The following is a 20,457-nucleotide window of genomic DNA, read 5'->3' as shown; positions in this document are numbered from 1 at the left end:
GAACATATAGGTGGAATAAACATCAGATAATACCATTTTTCTGCTGGCTTTCCACCTCTTTCATAAGACCTGAAAAAAAGCATTGAGAAATAAATCTTGTACAGTATTACTGTAAGATGGCAAAATCCCCCAATGTATCCTGGCACTGTGCCATAAACTTGTATTTGGAGCAGCTTTTGCAGGAAATGGAGAGCAGAATTCAAATGATCATTTAGCTGCAGCTCTTGGAACGTCAAGTGAGCTGCCAGTTATATTACAGACTTCATCATGACAGAGACACGCGCTTCCTCAGCTACTCTGGCTTCACTCTCTTCTGGGACTTCAAGGCTATTTGTTGCAAAATCTCTCATTCATCACCTCATGAAATCAGCTCAACCCCAGTTATAAGCATCTGAAGAGAAAAGTAATTTCGGCCAGAAAAATCATAAATGACATCTATTTTTCCCTCTTCGTTTGCAGGTTCTGGCCTCTGTCAAACATAAAATTGAACAATTTGCCACAGCAGAGCAAAATTTCCCCGTGTTACTTGGAGAAGCTCAACAGTACTTGCTGGCTCGCATGGACTCTCCCAGTCATGAACCCACAGACCTATTAACCAAAGGTACTGCATGTGTCCTCACATCAAGCACAGCTTTTTCCTGTCTGTCTTCCTGTCCTTTCACTAAAATCTTTTCTGCTGCTCAAAGTTTAATGTGAAATCACACTTTTGTTTGAAAAAAAAAAAAAAGGACCACCACACAAGTCGTTTTGTAATTTGATATTTAAAATAGATTTTGAAGTCAGTTATGAATGTCTAAAATAGCCCGGAAACTCCCGAAAAATATGTGGTTTTGTGCAAAAGTAATATTGTCTGTTTACAAATTGCAAGGTCCCAAAGTACATTTTATCTGTTCTGAAAGCTTCCATTGCATTTTATTGCATAGCTGGTGTATTTATATATTAACATCTATCTAGTGATCACTTCTCATCTGCACACATACAAGAAGCAGAGAGAGCTCAGTTTCAGCACCTTGCTAATGTTTACTAAATAATAATACAATACAATAACATTTGTAAAGCGCTTTTCTCCCATAGGACTCAAAGCGCATAGCTGTGTCTCAGATTAATACAGGGTTTCAGGCTGGGTTGTGTTACAGAGGAGATAGTCAGATGTTCATGAATGCCAGACTGAAAAGGTAGGTTTTCAGTTTAGACTTAAATGCTTCCAGCGATGGGGCTGTCCTGATTGGGTGTGGCAGGGAGTTCCAAAGTGTAGGGGCAGCATGACAAAAGGCTCTGTCTCCAAAGGTTTTGAGGTGGACTCTAGGGGTGACCAAGGTGTTACGTCCTTTTGATCTAAGATTGTGGGGGGTGTGATGTAGTTGCAACAAGTCCTTCAGGTATCCAGGGCCCAGATTGTGCAAGGATTTGAATGTCAGTAAGCCAATCTTAAACAGAATTCTCCATTTTATCGGTAGCCATTGGAGTGAGCTCAGGGTTGGTGTTATGTGGCAATGGCGGGGTTGGCTCGTTAACAGCCTTGCGGCGGCATTCTGTACTAATTGCAGGCGGCGTAAGTCTTTCTTATGCAGGCCTGTGTAGAGGACGTTGCAGTAGTCTAACCTTGATGTGACGAAGGCATGAACTAGGGTTGGAAGATCCTCTGAAGGAATTAGGTGTTTAATCCTTGCAATATTCCTTAGGTGAAAGAAGGAATGTTTCACAACAGCTGAGATTTGATTCCTGAAGCTTAATTTCCCATCAATCAGTACTCCCAGGCTGCGCACACAGTCTGAGTTGTTCAGGTCTGAGCTCCCTATCCTTAGCGGTGTTGGTTGAGACTGGAGCTGCTTTGCTGTTGAGCCCTGGCCCTCGATAACAAGAACCTCAGTTTTGTCAGCATTAAGTTTTAGCCAATTATTATACATCCACTCCTGAAGCTCAGCTAAGCATGCGTTTATTTGTGGAGTAGGGTCTGTGACATCAGGTTTGAATGACAAATATAGCTGGGTGTCAAAGTATCTGACAAAGGAATGCAAACAAAAGATAATGTTATCACATCTTCGGGTGCGGCCTGAAGCTGCACATTGAAGCAAGGAGCTTTCCACTGAAGAACAAAGTGCTGTGTTTAACTGTTTGAATGCTGTTCTGGTACAATTTGTTTTTGTGGTAGTAGGTTTAACCACTTCCGGATTCTCGGTGCGTATATATACGCCCCTGAAGTTTATTCCATTGAAACGCCCCCTCGTATGAGCGGCCGTTCCATGTCAGTTCACGGAGGGTGTCTCCGTGAACACCCTGCGAGCCGATCGGCGGCTCGCAGGGTAAATGTAAACACACGGGGAAGATCTTCCCCGGTGTTTACATGTATACGGCGCTGCTGCGCAGCAGCGCCGTAGAGGAGATCGGCGATCCCCGGCCTCTGATTGGCCGGGGATCGCCGGCATCTGATAGGCTAAAGCCTATCCCATCAGGCGCAGGACGGAAATCCGTCCTGCGCCGCTCACAGGGGGAGGGAGAGGGAGGGAAGGAGAAGGAGGCCAGAAAGCGCTGCGGAGGGGGGCTTTGAAGAGCCCCCCCCCGCAAGCGCAAGCAGCCGGCGGCGATCAGACCCCCCCAGCAGGACATCCCCCTAGTGGGGAAAAAAGGGGGGAAGTCTGATCGGCCTGGCTGCTAGCTGATCGGTGCTGCGGGCTGGAGAGCCCACGCAGCACCGATCAGCACAAAATGTCTTGGTATAGAAGTGGTTAAGGCTGTAAATAATATTTTAGAACAAAGCAGAAATGCTGAGATTCATAACAATTTATGTCTTTTTTTTATGTGTCGTTATATGTGTGTATCACTAGTGCTGACTATTCAGTAAATCCTGGGTTACATCATGAGTAACGTGATGCAAGTATCCGGTCACACTGTCCATCTCAGCTTGGAAAAGTTAAAGATCGTTTTACAGTGGTGCTGATATGAGCTGAATGCTAGCAAAGGGACAACTACCAACAGTAAAAATTCTCATGGACCCTTTCCCACGTGTTCTTGCCACGCATTGCTCTATGCATATGCGCATTGAGAAGTATCTACAATTGATCACATTAATCAGGCACTGAAAGGTGTCCATACACAATGAGACATTTAACAGCAAACTCTATCACAGCGTAGAATTGGGATGACTAGTGCGCTCCTCAGGTACTCAAATAATTACCAACCCTGAATGCCTGGTGCGCTTCAATCGACAGGGGTGTAGACCCTTATGCAAAGATTCCTTATATTGTGATGATATTAGCGCTCAGCAGGTCTTACCTGCAACTCACCCAAATGGGTCACCTCGAATCAACTTCCCGTTTATAGGGTGAGTTGGTTCAAAAGGGACCTCAAAACTAGAGAATTGCGAAAATTAATAAAAACTCTCCTTAACAGTGCACAAGCTGAGAATTAACATACATAAATATATATATATATATATATATATATATATATATATATATATATATATATATATATATATATACTCTCCTTGCACATATTCAAGTTAAAACCAATCCACAACTCGTAATATCCAACTACCAGAGTCCAGTGTTATTGTGGAGAATCAAGCCTCCTAGACCAAAATAACACATAAATAAAGTATATGCAAATGTCCTAGTTCTCAGGACCCAAATATTAATGTTCACAATATGGGGGAGAAAGTTTTTCCACCAGCAGATATCATCCTCATGGAGGTTATAAATGTGCTCACCAGATCGAAATGCCAATCACGACAGTTGGCAATCAGCACGTGTGGCCCAGCCTGTCAGATGAATACGATCCTCCTATGTCTCCAGTCAGCTTCCAGTCGTGCATACAAGAGGAGAAAAACAAGACTCTATGGCGTAGTACGTTTGCAACTTATCACCCAGAAGTGCACTTCACACAGTATAACTAGCGTGACCCAGCACCTAAGAGTTAGACTCATGCAAGTATGCGTTGTGGTGGGTTGCTAGGGCGGCTACTAGGGGGGTGATCCCAGATGATACGGAATGGCGTCGGTAGTTACCATCCAAGTGGTTGAGAAGTAAGGGGTGGGTGGGGCTATACTGGCTGTCTGAAGCATAGTTACGTCTGTGTACGATGCGGAATAGAAAGATGCGCACGCGTAACCCACATGGGGAAGAAAGGGGTGGGTGGAGCCATACTGGCTGGCTGTAGCACAGTTCCGTCCGCGCACACTGCGGAATAGAATGATGCGCATGCGTAACCCACATTGAAACATTTGTTGACAAATTATGGAAAGGATGGGATGAGTTGTATGTTAATGAGAAGGGGTGGACTATGAGAGGTAGGAATGGCATATTGCGCCCCGCTGATGTAAGCTGCTGGGCGGCACCTTGACACGTAGGATGTATGAAGACAATCGTATATATACAGCGTCTCCTCCGTTGTGAGGCCATGCCCCTGATGAGTCATCACTGATGAAACTAGTTGGGCAGAGCTCACACACGGAAGGAGACGCCAGGCCATGAGGATTTTATTGATATGCACATTTTTACTTGGAAAATTGTGAGTGCAATTTTAAACTTTTTTTACTTGGAATAAACAGTATTACGCTATGTTGGTGTTTATTTGAGTCCAAGGTGCTGCTGCATTACAGATGCTGTGAAAGAAAAGTGCTGTTGATTAAGTGTTCATGCTGGTCGGATTGGGTCAGCCACAGCATGTGGTAAAGGGAGGGGGGACACCAAGAGCACAATAGTGTGATATTGTATAGATGATAATTAACCACTTGAGGACTCAGCCTTTACCCCCCCCCCTTAAAGGAAAGGTTCAGGGAAACCTGTAAAAAAATAAAAATCCCTATCCACTTACCTGGGGCTTCCTCCAGCCCGTGGCAGGCAGGAGGTGCCCTCGCCGCCGCTCCAGAGGCTTCCGGTCGTCTTCGGTGGCCGACCCGACCTGGCCAGGCCGGCTGCCAGGTCGAGCTCTTCTGCGCTCCAAGGACGGGCTCTTCTGCGTCCCACGCGGGCGCGCTGACGTCATCGGCCGTCCTCCGGGCTGTACTGCGCAGGCGCAGTAGTTCTGCGCATGCGCAGTACAGCCCGGAGGACGTCCGATGACGTCAGCGCGCCCGCGTGGGACGCAGAAGAGCCCGTCCTTGGAGCGCAGAAGAGCCCGACCTGGCAGCCGGCCTGGCCAGGTCGGGTCGGCCACCGAAGACGACCGGAAGCCTCTGGAGCGGCGGCGAAGGCACCTCCTGCCTGCCACGGGCTGGAGGAAGCCCCAGGTAAGTGGATAGGGATTTTTATTTTTTTACAGGTTTCCCTGAACCTTTCCTTTAAGGACCAGCGCTGTTTTTTCCATTCAGACCACTGCAGCTTTAACGGTTTATTGCTCGGTCATACAACCTACCACCTAAATGAATTTTGGCTCCTTTTCTTCTCACTAATACAGCTTTCTTTTGATGCTATTTGATTGCTGCTGCGAGTTTTAGTTTTTATTATATTCATCAAAAAAGACATGAATTTTGGCAAAAAAATGATTTTTTTAACTTTCTGTGCTGACATTTTTCAAATAAAGTAAAATTTCTGTATACATGTAGCGCGAAAAATGTGGACAAACATGTTTTTGATAAAAAAAAACCCATTTAGTGTATATTTATTGGTTTGGGAAAAAGTTATAGCGTTTACAAACTATGGTGCCAAAAGTGAATTTTCCCATTTTTAAGCATCTCTGACTTTCCTGACTACCTGTCATGTTTCATGAGGTGCTAGAATTCCAGGATAGTATAAATACCCCACAAATAACCCCATTTTGGAAAGAAGACATCCCAAAGTACTCACTAAGAGGCATGGTGAGTTCATAGAAGATTTTATTTTTTGTCACAAGTTAGCGGAAAATGACAGTTTGTCACAAAAAAAAAAAAAAAAAAAAGGTTTCCATTTCTGCTAACTTGTAACAAAAAAAATGAAATCTGCCATGGACTCAACATGCCCCTCAATGAATACCTTGAAGTGTCTATTTTTCAAAATGGGGTCATTTATGGGGTGTGTTTACTGTCCTGGCATTTTGGGGGGTGCGGAATTGTAAGCACCCCTGTAAAGCCTAAAGGTAGTCATTGCACTGTGGGCCCCTTAGCGCAGTTTGGCTACAAAAAAGTGTCACACATATGGTATCGCCATACTCGGGAGAAGTAGTACAATGTGTTTTGGGGTGTATTTTTACACATACCCATGCTGGGTGGGAGAAATATCTCTGTAAATGACAATTTTTTGATTTTTTTTACACACAATTGTACATTTACAGAGTTATTTCTCCCACTCAGCATGGGTATGTATAAAAATACACCCCAAAACACATTGTACTACTTCTCCCGAGTATGGCGATACCACATGTGTGGCACTTTTTTGCACCCTAACTGCGCTAAGGGGCCCAAAGTCCAATGAGTACCTTTAGGATTTCACAGGTCATTTTGAGAAATTTGGATTCAAGACTACTCCTCACGGTTTAGGGCCCCTAAAATCCCAGGGCAGTATAGGAACCCCACAAATGACCCCATTTTAGAAAGAAGACACCCCAAGGTACTCAATTAGGAGTATGGTGAGTTCATAGAAGATTTTACTTTTTGTCACAAGTTAGCGGAAAATGATTTTTATTGGTTTTTTTTACCAAGTGTCATTTTCCGCTAACTTGTGACAAAAAATAAAATCTTCTATGAACTCACCATACTCCTAACGGAATACCTTGGGATGTCCTCTTTGTAAAATGGGGTCATTTGTGGGGTTCCTATACTGCTCTGGCATTTTAGGGGCCCTAAACCGTGAGGAGTAGTCTTGAAACCAAATTTCTCAAAATGACCTGTGAAATCATAAAGGTACTCAGTCGACTCTGGGCCCCTTAGCGCAGTTAGGGTGCAAAAAAGTGCCACACGTGGTTTCGCCGTACTCAGGAGAAGTAGTACAATGTGTTTTGGGGTGTATTTTTACACATACCCATATTGGGTGGGAGAAATATCTCTGTAAATGGACAATTGTGTGTAAAGAAATCAAAAAATTGTCATTTACAGAGATATTTCTCCCACCCAATATGGGTATGTGTAAAAATACACCCCAAAACACATTGTACTACTTCTCCCGAGTACGGCGATACCACATGTGTGGCACTTTTTTGCACCCTAACTGCGCTAAGGGGCCCAGAGTCCACTGAGTACCTTTATGATTTCACAGGTCATTTTGAGAAATTTGGTTTCAAGACTACTCCTCACGGTTTAGGGCCCCTAAAATGCCAGAGCAGCATAGGAACCCCACAAATGACCCCATTTTACAAAGAGGACATCCCAAGGTATTCCGTTAGGAGTATGGTGAGTTCATAGAAGATTTTATTTTTTGTCACAAGTTAGCGGAAAATGACACTTGGTAAAAAAAACCAATAAAAATCATTTTCCGCTAACTTGTGACAAAAAGTAAAATCTTCTATGAACTCACCATACTCCTAACGGAATACCTTGGGGTGTCTTCTTTCTAAAATGGGGTCATTTGTGGGGTTCCTATACTGCTCTGGCATTTTAGGGGCCCTAAACCGTGAGGAGTAGTCTTGAAACCAAATTTCTCAAAATGACCTGTGAAATGCTAACGGTACTCATTGGACTCTGGGCCCCTTAGCGCAGTTAGGGTGCAAAAAAGTGCCACACATGTGGTATTGCCGTACTCGGGAGAAGTAGTACAATGTGTTTTGGGGTGTATTTTTACACATACCCATATTGGGTGGGAGAAATATCTCTGTAAATGGACAATTGTGTGTAAAAAAATAAAAAAAATGTCATTTACAGAGTGATTTCTTCTACCCATCATGGGTATGTGTAAAAATACACCCTAAAACACATTGGTCTACTTCTCCCGGGTACGGTGATAGCACGTGTGGCACTTTTTTGCAGCCTAACTGCGCTAAGGGGCCCAACGTGCAATGACTACCTTTGGGCTTTACAGGGGTGCTCACAATTTAGCCCCCCCCGCCCACATGACAGGACAGTTAACAAACCCCACAAATGACCCCATTTTAAAAATAAGACACCACAAAGTATTCCATGAGGGGCATGGTGAGTTTATAAAAAAAAAAAAAATTTGTCACAAGTTAGCTGAAAAGGATACTTTGTGAAAAAAACAAAAAAACAACAATTTATGCTAACTTGTGACAAAAAACAAAATCTTCTATGAACTCACCATGCACCTCACGGAATACTTTGGGGTGTCCTCTTTCCAAAATGGGGTCATTCGTGGGGTCTGTCCTGGCATTTTAGGGCCTCTGCAATCATTACATGTATGGCCAGTATTTCTGCTATACTCCTTATATTGGGCATACAGGTAGTGCATTCTGGGCTGAAAGGAAAAATTAACGGCAAACATCCCTTCATTCACATCAATCAATGTGGATGAACAAATATCTGCCAAAAAATTTGAAACAAAAAGAAAAGAAAGAGGGACATAGGAGCTGCCACCCCAAAAATCCAAACCCACCAGCTCGTATGCCCAGGCAAACCTGATTTATTCATCCACATCGATCGATGTGAATGGAGAAATCATTGCTTGAGTTCTTTTTTGATACAAAGTGCTTGCCAAAGCATATGAACCCCAACACCGCTCCTCGGCCCATATGCCTCGGCAAACGTATCTTTTTTACTGTGGAGGAGAAATCTCGTCCTACAACGCTGCATGCACCGATTTTGTGTAACCTGACAGACGCGCAATGTTCTGTCAGGATGCACCATCAGTGCTGCAGCTGATTGATTGATCGGTCGGTCGGTCTGGATAGAAAAAAGAGAGAAGAAAAACGAAAAAACAAAACAAAAAGGAGGGGAAGGTGTCCGCCTGGACATAGGAGCTGCCACCCCAAAAATCCAAACCCACCAGCTCGTATGCCCAGGCAATCCTGATTTATTCATCCACATTGATCGATGTGAATGGAGAAATCATTGCTTGAGTTCTTTTTTGATACAAAGTGCTTGCCAAAGCATATGAACCCCAACACCACACCTTGGCCCATATGCCTCGGCAAACGTATCTTTTTTACTGTGGACGAGAAATCTCGTCCTACAGCGCTGCATGCACTGATTTTGTGTAACCTGACAGAAGCGCAATGCTTCTGTCAGGATGCACCATCAGTGCTGCAGCTGATTGGTCGGTCGGTCGGTCGGTCTGGATAGAGAAAAGAGAGAAGAAAAACGAAAAAACAAAACAAAAAGGAGGGGAAGGTGTCCGCCTGGACATAGGAGCTGCCACCCCAAAAATCCAAACCCACCAGCTCGTATGCCCAGGCAATCCTGATTTATTCATCCACATTGATCGATGTGAATGGAGAAATCATTGCTTGAGTTCTTTTTTGATACAAAGTGCTTGCCAAAAGCATATGAACCCCAACACCACACCTTGGCCCATATGCCTCGGCAAACGTATCTTTTTTACTGTGGAGGAGAAATCTCGTCCTACAGCGCTGCATGCACCGATTTTGTGTAACCTGACAGAAGCGCAATGCTTCTGTCAGGATGCATCATCAGTGCTGCAGCTGATTGGTCGGTTGGAAAAAAAGAGAGAAGAAGAAAAAGAAAAAAAAAAAAAGCAAGCAAGCAGCAAAGCACTTTAATATCATTAACTTTTTAAACTTTATTAAATATGTTCAAACCAAACAATAACATTGGTAACCAAATATTAACTTTTTTGCTCACCTGTTTTTTTTTGTTTTTGTTTTTTTTACCTGCGAGCTGGGGATAAACTTCTCCTCCCCATGGGTCAATGTGCAAAGTGCAAATCGCACAGATATGTGGCGAAGTACATTATGCATTCTGTCCCAAGTGAAAGGAGAGGTTTCTGGCAGGCCAGTGTATTTGGATCTCTCAAAACCTGATGTTTGGGTTCACACTGCATACTGGCCTATCCGGTCGGTCGAGCCCGCCGCACCGTCTCGCCCAAAATAGATCTTCAGGGAATACCACAAGAGTAGCATTCGGCCTAGTAATTAACTGCGTCGCCGTAGACTAACATGACTTCCGGGCCGACCCAAATTGCCGCAGAAGCCACGCAGTAACGTAGGCATGCACTAGCGTTAAGTCAAGCACTTCCGGCGTAGGGGGGGACCGCAAAGTGTAACTTTTGCTAGGCAATTTGCCCTAACGCATCGCGCCAGTGTGAAATAGCACTGAGAGACCCTTGTGTGCCTACTGCTGTGTCTGTAGTTCCCTAGGTTCTAAAAGTGTGCCTTCTCGTGGTACCTCTCAGAACACTCCCCTAGGCATAGGCCAGGCTGGTCAGGACAGCCGGGACAGTAAACAGGGGTGTCACGCCTTATTCCAGCCTTGCTGCAGACACGACATCTTTTTCTGGGGTTGCGTTGAGTTGGGGTACTGGGAATCAGGTAGGCATAATGCCTTCCATGCAGCCGGCTAGTTGCATTTGGGGGTTGGGCTCTGGCACCTTCTGGATAGAGGAGTGCCGAAACGATCTCTTCCTGGAATTGAAGGAAAGATCCAGTTCTCCCAGCCTTACTGTAGAGAACAAAGCTGTTGTACATCGCCAATTGAATTAAATACACAGACACTTTCTTATACCAGCGTCTGGTTTTCCGGGAAATTAAATAGGGCCCTAACATCTGGTCATTGAAGTCCACCCCTCCCATGTTGGCATTATAGCTGTGGACGGCGAGGGGCTTTTCAATGACCTCTGTTGCCCGTGTAATTTGTACTGTCGTGTCTGTGTGAATGGTAGACAGAAGGTAAACGTCCCTCTTGTCCTTCCATTTCACCGAGAGCAAGTCATCGGTACACAAGGCAGCCCTCTCCCCCCGTTGAAGTCTGGTGTTAACGAGCCGTTGGGGGAAGCCCCGGCGACTAGGCCGCACGGTGCCACAGCATCGGATTCCTTCTAACTTTAAGTGCTGAAAGAGGGCCACACTTGTGTAAAAGTTGTCCACATAAAGATGGTAACCCTTCTGGAACAAGGGTGACACCAAGTCCCACACAATCTTTCCACTGCTCCCCAGGTAGTCAGGACATCCGACCGGCTCCAATTTTGAGTCTTTTCCCTCATAGACCCTAAAACGAGATGTATAGCCTGTGGCCCTATCACAGAGCTTATACAGTTTCACCCCATACCGGGCGCGCTTGCTTGGGATGTATTGTTTGATGCCAAGGCGCCCGGTAAAATGTACGAGGGACTCGTCTACACAGATGTTCTGTTCAGGGGTATAAGCATCTGCAAATGTGGATGACAGGTGGTCTATGAGGGGCCGAATTTTGTGGAGCCGGTCATAAGCTGGGTGGTCTCTTTCATGACAGGTGTCGTTGTCATTGAAATGCAGGAAGCGCAGGATGATCTCAAATCGCGTCCTGGACATGGCAGCAGAGAACACGGGCATGTTATGTATTTGGCGTGTAGACCAATAAGAGCGCAATACATTTTTTTTGGTAATACCCATGTTGAGGAGAAGGCCCAAAAAAATTTTAAGTTCGGAAACTTGGAGTGGTTTCCACCGAAAAGGCTGGGCGTGGCAGCTTTTCAGATGGGCAGTTATAAATTGTGTGGCATATATGTTGGTCTCAGCCACAATTAAGTCAAGGAGATCCTGGGTGAGGAACAGTTCAAAAAAGTCTAGGGCCGATCCTAGTTCAACTGTCTCCACCTGGACTCCAGACTGGGCGGTGAAAGGGGGCAGTATGGGTGCGGCGGGATCAGGGGAATGCCAATCAGGGTTTGCCAGCACCTCTGGAAAACCAATGGGAGTACGGGCCCGTCTACTTGGTGGCTGCGGATCGGATCTTAATTCACGTACCACCGAACCAGTTTCTACTTCCAGGTGTTCGCCACTTCATCAGGGTCTTCTACGGAAGTAGTGGTGTTGATAGGTCCAGGAGATGCTGCGCTGCTGGTGCATGCCTCACCAAGAAAAATCAGATCAGCGCCACTCTGCTGCCCTTGAGACTGATCTTCCGCCACCTGCAGTCCAGTGACATGGGGTGTGGTACGCCTGGCTCTAGCCGGGACCTCAACCTCGTCATCGGAACTATCGGTCAGAGAGCCACTGCTGTCTACAGGATCGTACTCTGAACCCGAAGATTCGTCGAATAAGTCGACCCAATCATCCTCATCCGACTGGTCCATGTACCTGTAGATGTCTTCATTGGAAAACCTCTTTTTTGCCATGGTGGCCTGCTAAATTTAGGAGGTATTCCTCTGAGACTACCCAGGAAAAGAGCACCTACCTAGCGAAAGGGAGTACTTGAGAGGTAGAAAGCTGTGGTCACTGAGTTTAGATTAAAAAAAAATCAAAACTGATGTTTACAGTGCCACAGTGTTTTTTGCAGTGATCAGAAAAAAAAATTTCTGTCACTGCGGTGGGGCAGGCTGAACGCAGTGCAGGCGAACGATCAGGTCTGATCGGGCAAACACTGCGTTTTTTTGTGGATCCTAGTGACCCTAATATAGATCTGACTGTGATCACTAATAATCACTTACAGATACTATATAGTACCAATGCTGATTAGCGACAGTGATGACGCTAATTAGTGACTGTGGTGCAGTGGGCTGAGCACTAACTGACACTAACAACCCTTTTGCTTAGCTAACTGGCCTAACTGTTTGTTACCACTAGTGATACTAAAAAAGTTTTTAGATCACTAGGATAGTGATAGTGATGGTGAGGGGGGGGGGGGGGGGGGGGTTGGGGATCAGAGAGCAATCACAAATAATCAAAAACAATCACGAGACAATTACAACACAATTACAGCAATCGGCGCAATCAAAGCCAATCGCGGACCAATTGAATCCAATAACGCGACAATCAAAAACCAATTACGTGACAATTGAAGCCAATCACACGACAATCGATGCTAATCACAGGGCAAAACAGCCAATCAGTGGGCAATTGGCACAATCAAAACCAATTACGGGCAATTGAAGCCAATCACGCGACAATCGAAGCCCAATTACGTGACAATCGAAGCCAATCACACGGCAATCGATGCCAATCACAGTGCAATTGAGACAATTGTAGCCAAACAAAGCACAATCAAGCCTTACAGACAGGAGATAAGATACACAATGGCAGGGGGGAGAATATACGCAATCAATGAACTAGGACGGTGTGGGGAGGATCGGAAGGGGTGGGGGGTGATCAGATACCCCTAAGGGGTAGTTGGGGGTCTAATCTGATGGATAGGAGTGACAGGTGGTGACAGGGGGTGATAGATGGGTTATTGACGGGTGATAAGTGGGTGTTTACAGGGAAAAACAGATGTAAACAATGGACTGCTGATGTGATCAGGGGGGGTGTCTCGGAGGGATCTGAAAGGGTGGGTGGGTGATCAGAAGCCCCTAATGGGCAGTTGGGGGTCTGATCTGATGGGGGGCAGTGGTAGGTGGTGACAAGGGATGATTGACAGGTGACGGATAGGTGATTGACAGCTGATCAGCGGGCAATTACAGGGAAGATAGATAGATGCAGTATACGGGGGGGGGGGAGATCTGAAGGGGTGGGGGGTGATCAGATACCCCTAAGGGGTAGTTGGGGGTCTGATCTAATGGATAGGAGTGACAGGGGGTGATAGATGGGTTATTGACAGGTAATAAGTGTGTGTTTACAGGGAAAAACAGATGTAAATGATGGATTGCTGATGTGATCAGGGGGGGGGGGGTCTCAGGGGGATCTGAAAGGGTGGGTGGGTGATCAGAAGCCCCTAAGGGGCAGTTGGGGGTCTGATCTAATGGGGGGCAGTGACAGGTGGTGACAAGGGATGATTGACAGGTGACTGATAGGTGATTGGCAGCTGATCACTGGGGAGATAGACAGATGCAGTGGAGATAGATAGGTTCAGTATACAGGGGGGGGGGGGGGGGGTCGGGGGGGAGATCTGAAGGGGTGAGGGGTGATCAGATAGTTAGGGGTTTGATCTGATCGATAGGAGTGACAGGTGGTGACAGGGATTGATTGATGGGTGATATGGGGGGTGGTTAGGTTGAAGCTGCGTGCTGCAGGGGGTACAGGGGGTGTCTGATGGGTGCTGCGGGTGATCGGGGGGTCTGTGGGGCTCCTAAGGTGTGCGTGTCCTTACTGTGCCTGCTCTCCTCGCTGGTGGTCGATCGCTAAGTGTGACCACCAGCGGGAGGCAGGCAGTATAATACAGTTTGTTACGTAAACAAACTGTATTATACGCGTTCTATTGGTTAATTTGAATGTTTACAGCCCGCCGGCGCTGCTGATTGGCCGGCGGGCTGAAGTCACAAGGGGGCTGAAGAGTGTGACGTAGCGATCGCGCGGCTGTGGCCGCGCGATCGCTCGTTAATTAGGCTGCAGCCGGCGACGCAGTTCTGCGTCGCTGGTCCTGCAGCTGCCACTTTGCCGACGCACGGTATAAGCGTGCGGTCGGCAAGTGGTTAATAATGAGTAATATAACAATTTAATACTCACAAACCAGGGTTACCATTAGGCAATCACTGTGAAGGCAGGTGGGGAGATTAACCTGACCCCACTCAGGATTAAAAGTCGCTCTCTGTAGATGGGAAGAAGATGGGTACAACCCTCCACCAAGGGTGGACTTAGCAATATGTAGAAGCTTTCCAGAGGCGCCAATAGAATAAAAGTCACTTAAATGAGCTTAAAACCGATGGGGCAGTGGTGGGCCTATCCCATCCATGCAGACAAAGCAAACAAAGGAAGGACTGTGGCATCAACAGTCAAACAACAATTTTATTTATACTCCACAGTAAAAATAGGCAACGCGTTTCACGGGCTCAATCCCGCTTCATCAGGCCAATCAAAAAGGAGCATACAGCTTAACAGCATCAAAACCACACTGAGCGCCTCTGTCACAGGCTGCAGCCGGCGCTTAGGTGCTTAGTTATACTGTGTGAAGTGCACTTCTGGGTGATAAGTTGCAAACGTACTACGCCATAGAGTCTTGTTTTTCTCCTCTTGTATGCACGACTGGAAGCTGACTGGAGACATAGGAGGATCGTATTCATCTGACAGGCTGGGCCACACGTGCTGATTGCCAACTGTCGTGATTGGCATTTCGATCTGGTGAGCACATTTATAACCTCCATGAGGATGATATCTGCTGGTGGAAAAACTTTCTCCCCCATATTGTGAACATTAATATTTGGGTCCTGAGAACTAGGACATTTGCATATACTTTATTTATGTGTTATTTTGGTCTAGGAGGCTTGATTCTCCACAATAACACTGGACTCTGGTAGTTGGATATCACGAGTTGTGGATTGGTTTTAACTTTAATATGTGCAAGGAGAGTATATATATATATATTTATGTATGTTAATTCTCAGCTTGTGCACTGTTAAGGAGAGCTTTTATTAATTTTCGCAATTCTCTAGTTTTGAGGTCCCTTTAGAACCAACTCACCCTATAAACGGGAAGTTGATTCGAGGTGACCCATTTGGGTGAGTTGCAGGTAAGACCTGCTGAGCGCTAATATCATCACAATATAAGGAAACTCTATCACAGCAATCACATCTGGTAAAGATTGTTGCCCTAAACATTCAGTTTGATCGTAACTTCAATAGATTTATAGCAGAAAGTGACCATTACCATTTGGACAGGATTTTTTTGCTGGTCAGTCAGGGAAGGGTCAGCACCCTGGCAGGAGAGTGTGCTAGTGGCCATGGAGGGGGGCACTTTTCTCTGCATGGAGTCACTGGCTATGGCTTCCTGGCCGAAGCACCACTTGTCTGAGTATGCAGACTAAAATAGTTGATTGAATAAGACTTACTGAGCATAGTAATCAATACTAATATGAAGTGTGTCCTGTGCTGGCAAACACAGATGAGTAACTAGAAGTTTACTTGGAAGTGAAATATAATTATATGAATTTCCTTTGACTTCAGTGGAAAATTATTCTTTGAATTATGTAAAATCAGAATTACATCTAGGTCCAGACTTAAAAGACAATTGAAGTGAGAGGGCTATAAAGTCTGTCATATTTATTTCCTTTTAAGCAATGCCAGTTGCCTGGTTATACTGCTGATCATCTGCCTCTAATACTTTTAGCCATAGACCCGGAATAGGCATGCAGATCAGGTGTTTCTGACATTGTCAGATGTGAAAAGATTATCTGTATGCTTGTTTCTGGTGTTACTCAAACACTACTGCAGCCAAGTAGATCAGCAGGGCTGCCAGGCAACTCAGGCAACTGGTATTGTTTGAAAGGAGATAAATATGGCAGCCTCCAAATCCTTCTCGCTTAGCTACCCAATACATCTCCCTCTGGACCCCTCTTCTCTAGTCGGGACTTCTTTTCTCCCTCTGCATTACTTTCATCCTCTGATGGATGGGCCACCTGTCTCCCAGCTCCCAGATACCACACTGGGTAGTAGCCCTATTAATCAAGGTGGCTCTAATTACCAACTCATAGGGCAAGTGTCCATAAGAAGGTAGGAGCTAGAAGCCATCTTGGAGGTGGCAGTCTGAGGACTTCCATCAAGGGCAAAGCAGCATTTACTGCTATAACAGGTTTCAGTCAGTAAAGAAGAGCACCGGGTACCAGAGGGACACTCATTGATAAGGTAGGTTTCTTGATTTAAAGAGACCCTGTAACATAACCCCCCCCAACACACCACCACCACCAATTTTTTCCCTTACAGATCTTATTTAAACCACAAACCTGCCATGATTTGAGATATGCTGTGTTAAGTGTGTTTGCTTGAAGTTCCTCTTTAAGATGGCTGGGGCTTGTGTAGCACAGAATAGTTGCTCAGCAGCAGAAAGAGTCAAATATTAGGTTCCACTACTAGAGCCAATGTCATTGTAGAAGAATAACTATCACTGCAGCATAATTATTGCTGTCAGCCTTGTGCCCGAGCTGTATATGTATTTACTCTTCCAGATGAAATACATTTTGTGTAGTTAAAGCAATCTGCAGCCATTAGGGATGTTTGAGTGAAGAATTATAGGTGTTCTGGGTCCTGTGTTGCTGCAGTTGCATGGACTGCTAGGGCAAAAGCTGACATTTCTGAATCCCAGTAACTTATTATTACCTGTTCACAATGTATATTGCTATTTATTCCCGTGATCCATTTAGCTGCTTAGAATATTATTGTGAGGAGCAGTCTGAATTTACAAGCAGCAGAGTAAACCCTTATGAATTGTTTTTGCTGATGTTAAGCATACAGGCTGATTTTATTGCTATTATTTATGCTACTCACAGAAAGCTACCAGATTTCAACTGTCAGTAAATAAAGTCATACATTGACTGCTATAGGCATCCAAGCATCTTTTATTTATTTTTTAGGCATTTTAATTTTTTATAATGGACTTCTCTTGCTTTATATTTTTTTCCTTTACAGGTACCAGTCTTGCCATAAAACTTGCGCATAAACTGAAAGTGGACTTGTATTCTAATTAATATTAAAATCTGACAGCATAGGTGATGCCTATGCAACATCATACAGTATATCTAACAGAGTACCTGTGAGGAACTGCAGGAAATGTATTGCTGACTGAAGCTGATGGTGGCAGTAAGCTCAGTATCACTGTCCCTGATTCTCATAATTGCATTGTAAATAGAACAGCTATCTGATTCAAAATATATAAACATATGTACTATTTCCCACAATAACCACTTCTAGAAGCATGTACTCGCCAAATAATATAATAAAGTAGCATGCATTCCCCAAACAACATAAATAGGTATCACGTCTCCCCAAGCATAAATAGGCAGCATATTCCTCCACACAACATAATAAGGCCCCGTTCACACTTGCGGTTTAGTAAAAACCGCACCGGATGTCCGGACCGCACCGTATCCGGACCGGACCTGATCCGTACGGTTCCTATCCGGATCCGGTCCGGATCCGGTCCGTTTGCATCCGGTTTCCGTGCGTGTGAACACGGTTGCGGTCCGGATCCGGTTTCTTAAGGAGATAACATCCTGTAAATACCTGGGGTCTGGGAGGTCAGCAGAAGGGTCTGGGGTCATTGTTGGAGACAGGTGGACGTGTGGAGACCATCCGTGGATACAGAGACTGCAGTTGGGACCATGGATCCAGGCATTTTTTACTCGTAAACCTGGGAATTCTCTCCTTCCTGTTGTTCGCCTCCTTGTCAGACATATCAGACATGTTGCTGCCAAAAAGAGCTCCAGCATGAAATCGCTGCTGCCCCACTCTTTGAACACTGGGCCCATGTGGTCCCCATCCAAAATGCATAGGAAGTGGGGTAGAACGTCCGGTTTTTGTAGCCAGTGTGTTGTGCACTCTCCGGCTCTCATTGCTTTGTATTGGCCGGATGGTGCAGTCCGGCTCCGCTCCGGATACGGCTGCCGGAGGAGCCGGACCAAAAAATAGCGCATGTTGGATCGGACGCCGGAGTCCGGATCCGGTCCGGCAGAACGGACGCATAGGCTTTCATTGCTATGCCGTGCGTCCGTTCCGTCCGTTCTGCAAGCGGTCCGGCTCCGGCACGGCGATTCCGGACGGCCACCGCTAATGTGAACCGGGCCTTAGGCAGTGTGTCCCTTAAACAACATAGGTAGGCAGTGTGTCCCTTAAACAACATAGGTAGGCAGTGTGTCCACTTAAACAGCAAGGATTAGGCAGCATATATCTCCCGGCAACATAAAAAGACAGCAATGCATCTTTAACACTAGTGATGCTCGGATGTGCCTCATCCACGAATTCGGAAATCCGCGTGGTTGAAAAAAAAAATCCGCATTCGGCCCCGCCGCATGCGGATTTGCGGTCGCGTCCACGCAATCACGCGGATTTTTTTCCGTGAATGGCGTAATCACGCGTGGATTCACGCCCGGAGGCGGATTTTCTTTTAACGTTAATAACAAAGCCCCCATACATGCTACAGTCCCCCAAATAGCATGGATTATCGAGGTGATAAGGGGCAACATAACTTCAACATAAAAAATTCCCCCAAATTTTTTTTTCTAGAGAAAATGGATTTTAAAGTGAAATCAACACTTTAAATGGGGCTATTAATTGGTAATAAGTGGTTTTAAAAAGGGATATACGCGTTAAGCAGTCAAAGAGGTGAAGGCGAGTTCCAATGGCACTTGGCGGCGAAGGTACCGCTGGAGGAGGATGAGTGGCTGACGGCAAAAAGGCTCCAGAGAGGTTTTTGTAATTTTTTGTTGTTGTTTTTTCTGCAGCAATTAGCAATGACATCGCAGCAGAGTTGTCAGTGGACACGGGCAGTGTGAACGCAGAGTGCAGTGGTGGTAGCGACTGAGTCAGGAGAAGGACTATGCGGGCGGTCAGTTCAGCAGCACAGAAGGACCACGGCAACATACTGGTGGTAGTAGTAGCAGCACAGCGTCATAGTGCTGGCCAAAAAATTAAATGCACCCGGTGACCCGGGCAATGTGAACGCAGAGTGTAGTAGCGACTGAGTCAGGAGGACAAAGCGGGCGGTCAGTTCAGCAGCAGCAGCACAGTAGTAGTAGCACAGCATCATAGTGCTGGCCAAAAAATTAAATGCACCCGGTGACCCGGGCAGTGTGAACGCAGAGTGTAGTAGCGACTGAGTCAGGAGGACAAAGCGGGCGGTCAGTTCAGCAGCACAGTAGTAGTAGCACAGCGTCACAGTGCTGGCCAAAAAATTAAATGCACCCGGTGACCCGGGCAGTGTGAACGCAGAGTGTAGTAGCGACTGAGTCAGGAGGACAAAGCGGGCGGTCAGTTCAGCAGCAGCAGCATGCAGTGGGCACAGCAGTGGGCACTGGATATACAACTAGGTCACTGAAGGATGCAGTGGCCACAGTACAAGGTCACTGAAGGATGCACTGGGCACAGCAGTGGGCACTGGATATACAACTAGGTCACTGAAGGATGCAGTGGGCACAGTACAAGGTCACTGAAGGATGCAGTGGGCACAGTACAAGGTCACTGAAGGATGCAGTGGGCACAGCAGTGGGCACTGGATATACAACTAGGTCACTGAAGGATGCAGTGGCCACAGTACAAGGTCACTGAAGGATGCACTGGGCACAGCAGTGGGCACTGGATATACAACTAGGTCACTGAAGGATGCAGTGGGCACAGTACAAGGTCACTGAAGGATGCAGTGGGCACAGTACAAGGTCACTGAAGGATGCAGTGGGCACAGCAGTGGCCACTGGATATACAACTAGGTCACTGAAGGATGCAGTGGCCACAGTACAAGGTCACTGAAGGATGCAGTGGGCACAGCAGTGGGCACTGGATATACAACTAGGTCACTGAAGGATGCAGTGGGCACACAAGGATGTCACACTGTGTAATGAGATGCTCATATGCCAGCGAGCGAGCGAGCAGTGGGCACTGGGCACGGCACAAGGTCACTGACAGAATGAATGAACAGCGCTGGCAGAGAGTGGCGGCGCCAGCGGTGTGACTGGCTGCCTGCAAATAGTACAAGTGTATAACTGTCACTGGAATATACAAGTGAACACTGCAGCTGCACTAACCTGCCTGCCTGCACTCTACACACAGATAATCCCCACTCCCACTACACTGCAGCACTGAACCTGCC

At 46.1% G+C, this 20,457-nt stretch overlaps 1 protein-coding gene across 1 annotated transcript in view; it reads left to right on the top strand.

Moving 5' to 3' along the window:
- Window positions 1-20,457, top strand: part of LOC137570395 (FHF complex subunit HOOK-interacting protein 1A-like) — a 285,196-nt gene that overhangs the window by 251,170 nt on the left and 13,569 nt on the right. The window contains exon 10 of the mRNA XM_068279077.1: window positions 460-601. Coding sequence (XP_068135178.1) covers window positions 460-601 — 142 coding nt within the window. The remainder of the gene's footprint in view (window positions 1-459; window positions 602-20,457) is intronic.

The sequence above is a fragment of the Hyperolius riggenbachi genome, chromosome 1 (genome assembly GCF_040937935.1).
Source record: "Hyperolius riggenbachi isolate aHypRig1 chromosome 1, aHypRig1.pri, whole genome shotgun sequence".
In the NCBI taxonomy this organism is placed as follows: Eukaryota; Metazoa; Chordata; class Amphibia; order Anura; family Hyperoliidae; genus Hyperolius; species Hyperolius riggenbachi.
The sequence above is the reverse complement of the archived record's forward strand: the minus strand, read 5'-3'. Positions and strand labels throughout refer to the sequence as shown.